This window comes from Anas platyrhynchos, chromosome 16, assembly GCF_047663525.1.
Source record: "Anas platyrhynchos isolate ZD024472 breed Pekin duck chromosome 16, IASCAAS_PekinDuck_T2T, whole genome shotgun sequence".
Classification (NCBI taxonomy): domain Eukaryota; kingdom Metazoa; phylum Chordata; class Aves; order Anseriformes; family Anatidae; genus Anas; species Anas platyrhynchos.
The window spans coordinates 9,705,224-9,712,063 of NC_092602.1; the positions used below are offsets into that span (position 1 = coordinate 9,705,224).

General features: G+C 40.3%; 1 protein-coding gene across 2 annotated transcripts in view; it reads left to right on the plus strand.

The window, feature by feature from the left end:
- PI4KA (phosphatidylinositol 4-kinase alpha) overlaps positions 1–5,839 on the plus strand; it is a 60,028-nt gene extending 54,189 nt beyond the window's left edge. For both annotated transcript variants that reach the window (XM_027469922.3, XM_072024254.1), the window contains exons 52-55: positions 536–695; positions 2,009–2,098; positions 2,940–3,023; positions 5,126–5,839. In XM_027469922.3, the coding sequence (XP_027325723.1) occupies positions 536–695; positions 2,009–2,098; positions 2,940–3,023; positions 5,126–5,177 (386 nt within the window). In that variant the 3' untranslated portion in view covers positions 5,178–5,839. The remainder of the gene's footprint in view (positions 1–535; positions 696–2,008; positions 2,099–2,939; positions 3,024–5,125) is intronic.
- The last annotated feature ends 1,001 nt before the right edge of the window (positions 5,840–6,840 follow it).

Here is a 6,840-nt window from a genome sequence, read left to right on the forward strand (position 1 = left end):
CATTTTTCATGCCTGTTTAGTAGTATTTTGTGTATATTTGCGTTGGCTGCTTCTGTGTAAATTTGGCTTTACAAGGTTTAACCAGCTTCAGGAAAGTATAAACACACGTGTATGGGTTATGTGTGTATACATAAATATACATGTATTCATATATATACAACTATATATTTATAGATACATAAATGTATCTTTGGATTTCTTTCATTAGTGTATGGGTCTGAACTAAATTTGACAAGTAAATTTATGTAATTACATGAGGCCGTAACTTCTGCTTTAGCTTTGCTTTTCTGGAACTGTACAGACACTTCAGCACAAAATTTATTTGATGTCATCATCCTTGAGTATAGTCTAGTGTTACAGTGATGATTCTTTCCTTGGTGTTTTTACACTTCATCAAAGCTTTTTCCCATTTGGATTTGAAATGCTAGTAGGAAAATAGATATCATGCAAAATCCACCTCTCCTTTATTCTGTCAGCTTTGACAGTGCACAACTAGCCAACAAAGTTTCTGAAGCAACTTATCTTTTGTGCACAGATTTTGGATTCATGTTTGAAAGCTCACCTGGTGGAAATCTGGGATGGGAGCCTGACATTAAGCTGACTGATGAGATGGTGATGATAATGGGAGGAAAAATGGAGGCAACTCCTTTCAAATGGTTTATGGAGATGTGTGTCAGAGGCTATCTGGCAGTCAGGTAAGGCATTCTTAACTGCTCAAAGGCGGATGCTCTTGCATGCCTAAAAACAGATAGGAAGATAAATAATAAACACTAGTCTGTAGGGGGGCTGAATTTGTCAGACTTTTCTGTTACATCTTGCAATCTTTGAAACAACTTAAGAATCCTGCAATTTTACAGCCTAACTTCATGGTTTTGTTTTTGTTTTTCTGTTTTTGTACGATGTATTTGAGAAGTTTATGTATTATATTCAATTTATAGATGTGATGGTCTCTTTTCCTCACTCAGTTTAGTATGCTGATAAAACTTTGCATTAAGAAGCTCCAGGAGAATCATTATCTTTCTTGTTTTCCCAAGTAGGACAATCATATTAATCGCTATTTCAGCTAGAGATAATTATGTAGGTAAAAGTGCTACGATTTCTGTTGTAAAATATGCAGAGGTTTTGTTAGCTCTGCTTTTCAGCTATGATTGCCAGCCAGTCACAGTAGAGACTTGCAGCTTTACCAAGCTCCACACCAAGCAAACAAGGTTTGCTTTAACATGCATGAGTACTACTAAATTTATATGGAGCAGATGTTGTATGTGGTTAGGAGGACAGTATGAGAGTCAGATAAGGGATTGCTCTATTGTAAGTGTGAAGTATTGATGTTACCTTACAGAGTTTCTTCAGCTAATAGCCCCAGAAGGAACTGTCTGGAAGTCAGGCAAAATTTGCTTTCTTGAAGGGGAACAATCTGGAGAAAGTTCTGTGTCAAACCAGAAATACTAGCAGAATAATACTACAGTAATGTTATAAAATACTACTAGAGTGATACTAGAGTAAAATGCCACTATATTAATATTGCTCTGCAACCAAGTAGTGGAGTAATAGTAGGTAATGTTCTAAGTGGGAGCAGAGGAGGGAGTAGGGAAGCCTGGCTGTTGTAGCGAAGAATTACATAGAGTAATTAGGAAGTAGCAGGTAATCTGTTACTGTGCTATTGCTGGTTTCAGCCATCTGTACTGCTTTGATGCACTGATTTACTTTACTGTTGCCAAAGAAGTGTTATTTCTAAAAGTATTGCTTTGTATAATTTCCCTTGAGGCTGTTCATCTTGCAGCATTCTGAGTATCTGGTAGTCCAACATAAAGGAGTGAGATTTAATTGAAGTGAGAGATTGCAAGCAATGGTGTAGCTCCACCAGCAAATGTAGAGAGGTTTACATGTGTTGATTTAATTACAGAAAAAGGTGTGATTCAGCTCGTTGAACTCCTCAACTTGTCTGCTTTGCCTACTAAGGCTGCAGAAGTTTGAGTGCTGTAACCTTTTTGTCCCCTTTTTCCTCTAGGCCTTATATGGATGCTGTAGTCTCACTGGTTACATTAATGTTGGATACAGGGCTGCCCTGTTTCCGAGGGCAGACAATCAAGCTGCTAAAGTAAGTCAGCATTTATATGAACTGGAAAGTGTTCATATGTTCTTTGTAGTATGTGCACTGTCACAGCTTGTGCAGTGAGTATTGTCATGCTAACCAAATATCTTAAATTTCTTACTGTTGTAAAAATAGTAACATTTTGTTTATAGAATATCTCCAAGTAGGAATTTCAAAGGCCTTTTCATATAATTAAGTTCAAACTGTGCAGTGACTGTGTGAGCGCATGATTTCAGTTCTTAGCACTATGAAGGAAGCACTACTTAAAGGAAAGGTCTGCTTTAATGAGAGGTAACGTGTTGCAGAGTTTAATGTCCTCTGAAATGGTGTTGCAATCCAAGGAATAGCAACTGGAATTTGTTCTGTGGATAATGCAGTAATGAATGTAACGTTGTTTATGCAAACACAAATTATGATGTGATTTTTTAAACAGCCCTTCAGGCTTATGCCTCCAGAGTTAAATCAGTATTTCCTACACGTAACTTCCTACAATTTCCTAAACGTGAGCGCAGTTTCATGAAGTATGATGGGTTGGAGCTCAAGGTTATTGCTAGGCACAAAGATATTTTAAAAGCATCAGCTGTCTAGAAAGAGGGATCTGCTGTTCCTATAGTTACCACTAAACTGATTAAAAGTTCATAGCCTCTGTCTCCACTGTAAAAATAGAGGCAAGTGCTTTTAAAATATTACACAGTTTGTACAAGGTAGTCTTACAGGAAGTAGGTACTTGCAGCAAGTGAAACTGACAGCAGGCTGAGCTTTTGCAAAGACACATTTGTATCACGCTCAAAAGCAAGTACACTAATTTGTACTCTCACTTTTTGTGATGTTTTTTTTTTGCATATAGACACAGGTTCAGCCCCAACATGACAGAACGGGAGGCTGCAACTTTCATCATCAAGATCATCCAGAATTGTTTCCTCAGCAACAGGTTTGCCATCTATGTATGTCTTGTCTCTACAACCAAAATAAGCCGGTGAATCTAAGCAGAGCTAAAAACTACAGTTTTTATCACTCAGACACCAAACGTTTAGTTGATCTTGCAGTACTAAGAGGTATGAGCTTTGCTTCTGAACACATTGTGTCTCCTCCCTTTTATGTTGGAAAGGAAGGCTTAAGTCCAGGCTGGTCAAACAACAAGGCAGGCTAGTCTAAAGAATAGATTTTCTGTTAGGGTGAATCTTTGGTCTAAAAGTAAATTCTTTTGTCTTCTGTGTTGGGGTATGCCCAACTGTACTGTTGTGGGGATATGTCTACTTGTGCATCCCCTTTTGCGTAGGGTAGGTTCACCTGTGAAGGGATAAATAGTAAAGAACAGTACCAGATGGCAACAGGAATAGCATGCTTTCTGGTCAGAATAAAGAGGAATTATCTTGAAGTTTGTTGTCCTTTATTTTGTAAGGAGAAGGTTTCTTAAAAAGAAGTGTGCATGGCCCATTATTCTGAGTATGAATGAAGCTGCAACAGTACTGCAGTGCCTTTACAGAGTCTTTTCTATAGTAGCTTGCAGGTGTTAAGTTGCTTGAATATACTTCTGAAATTCAAAGCTAGTATTCTTCACAAAAATGTATTCAACTCTTCTTTATGAATGAGTTCCAATCTTCCCGCTAACTTTCTTGTGATTTGATATTAACGTTAATCTGCTAATAATTTTGCTAGACCATATGTTACTTACTGTATAATGTTGGATAGGAAAAAAATTCTCAAGTAGAGAGCACTGGCAATGCAGTGTTTTAATATCTGTGTAGCTGGGCCACGTTCATTTGTGATCTGCTATTCAATATGCTGAATGGGATAATCAATTCTATCTAGATAATTAGCAATTTAAAAAATAATCATAATGACAAGCTAGTCAATCAACTGTAGTTTTTTTCCCTTCAAGTATCTTACAGTTTAGTATAGCATCTACATAAGTAGTTTAGTATCTTGTACAAAAAACATGAAAGGAAATTACACATAAACTGGAATTTTAATGTAGTTAATATGTACAATAAATTTAATATTTAAATATCCTAAGTACATGTTTTATCATCTTTGATAAGGGTTGCTGTTGACATTTCTCCATCTGTAGCTTTTGCTTCTACTCCATCAGTGATATGAACCATATCTAACCGTTTATTAGTACAAAATACAACAGTCACTTTTGTCACCTGACCTATATATATGTGTGTGTGTGTGTGTATCCCAGTTAATGCAAATTTTGTGGGATATGCTGGAGAATCTAATACAAACTCTTACATAGCTGTGCATGTGTTCATCTTGGGAATAGTAAGGTTCATTGGCTCAGATACAGCCCTGTTAGAGCTCAATTGGATCAAGTGCCTGCTGGTGCATCTGCTATAAAACTCTAATATTGGGACTTGTGAACTCAGTCACACTGTTGTGTTCATCAGAGACAGCTTAGTTGTGGCAAGGTTGAGCTTCTCGTGACACAGTCAGTCTGCGTCCTGAGCAAACTCTGTCCATGGATTAATTGAGTTGTCTGTAACAAGGCTTAGATATGATTATTCAGTCACTGATCAGAGATGATGCTATTAATGCGGCTATTTCTCCTGCATTTTTTAATTATTATTAGCATTCTCCTTCCCTGAGGTTACTTTGATATCCACATGATCCTGGATCTGTACAGACCTGTGTTGTTCATTATGCATTTCTTTCTCCTAAAACAAATGGCTGATGCAACATGAGGTGCTTCTGGTTTATCCAAACAGGTTCCACACTGCAATTGCAGCACGAATACGTTGTGTTCAGAACTGCACCATCTTATGTCTTGCTGTTCTTTCCACAGTGAGAAGCACAGAAGTAATTTTTTAGCTAATTTAAACAAGAGCAGGACATTTTGTGCTGTCCATAACAATAAATGGGCCTTCACAGTGCCCTCAAAGTGTGTAAGACTGGTTTTGATTATAAGCTAATTTGCTCCACCTATGTTTTATTTCTGTGGGATCTTGATGTTTGTTTTCGTGACAATGGATATAGTGTTCTGTTTTTTTTCTAACTTTCATTTACCCTGGCTTTGCTTTTCTCCTCTAGGAGTAGAACATACGACATGATCCAGTACTACCAGAATGACATCCCATACTGAGAGTCTGAAGATTCACTGCTGAAGTGAAACAGGTGGCCCAGAGCCCTTGCTCCAGACTTGTAATAAATAGGAGATACTCAGTCGCACCTTGCTATCTTCCACCTTTTGTGTATGTATGTGTACATGTGGGTACATGTTTCCTAGACATTGCAACAATCAATCTGGTTCATTCCTTTCTCTTTATCAGGTTATATATATTTATTTTTGTCCCTGGATTTTTGGAGTTGGGCTGCAATCACAATAAAAATTGTACTACGATTATGAATGTGTGAAAGAGGTAAAGCTTGGGGAGTTTGATAATTTTTCATGCAATGCAAGGATTTTATAATGCCTTTAAAAAGTAAAACAAACAAAAAAACACTTTCCTGCATGATTCCACAAAATGCTATGGAAGTGATGTGTATGGATTTCTCTTTGGAAGTGGAAATGTTGCATTGTTCAATTTTTACTTTAAAAAAAAAAAAAAAAAAAAGATAATCGTCCAAGGTGGTGATATCTTGTGTAGCTATGTTCATACTTTGCACTGTACATGGTCCCTGCTACGTGGTCAGTATTTCATATGTACATGAAGAATGTATTTTTTCCTTTTGTGTGTTTTAAAAAAGAGACTCTACTGAAGATATATTTAATCTATAAAATGTAATAAAAGACCTTAGACTTTGTGTCTGTTGCAAATCTTTTGGCGTGCACTGAGTTTTAGTTTATACACTACATCATTCTGCACATTTGTGTACTGGCCACTGTTCATTATATTGTGACCTTTCTGCTGGAGAAATGTGATATTTTTTTTCTTCAGCTTCTCATCCATCTCTAATGACAGTTTTTATTCACGAAATAAATGTTTTGTCCAAGACTCGCAGCTGAAGGAGCTGAAATGTAGGAACAAATGCTTTCCAAATGCTTCTTGCTGGGTTGGACCAGAAAGTAAAATCTACTTTTTTAGCCGTTCTTTTTTTCATATGTTTTCTTGTGCAGTTTAGATGCCAGTTGTGGCTTTCTGGGGAAAAAGAAGCCCCTCATGGTTACTTGGGAGCCGCCTCAGCGGTCACCTCACGGCCCCGCCGCGCCCTGAGGCAGCCTCGTGCCGCGAAGGCGGGAAACGGCGGGGCCGGGCGGGCCGCGCGCGCCGCCCCTGTGGCGAACTGAGGCGGGCGCCTGAGGGCAGCAGCCGGGAGGGGCCCGGCGGGGCCGCGCCTCCCCTCAGCCCCGGGGAGCCGCCCTGGTGTGAGGGGGCTTCGCCGGGCAGCGGGGCCGTGAGGTGAGGAGCGGCGGGGCCGTGAGGGGGAACCGGGCCTGAGGCGGGTGGGGGGGGGCTTCGTGAGGTGGGTCCGGCCCTGAGGGGGTGGACGCGTGGGGAGCCTGAGGCCGCTGTGTGCCGCAGGAGGAGGTTGCAGCCGTTCACGCCGAGGCCCTCGTCTCCTGTGTAAGCTTCCCCTCGAGGAAAATGGCTCTGGGGTGTCGTCGCCCAGCCCCGGGCCCCGGAGCTCCCCCCTCAGGGGCCGGGGGAGGTGCTGCGGGTGGGGCAGCCGGGCCCGTGTCAGGGTCCCCTTTGGAGCACCTTCGAGTGTCCCCCCAATAAATTTCCTGCTCCCTGGGGAGAAGTAGCGTGTAAGTCTGTGGTACGTGCTTATTTAGCTCAGTTTTAATAACGAGCAGCTGGGAT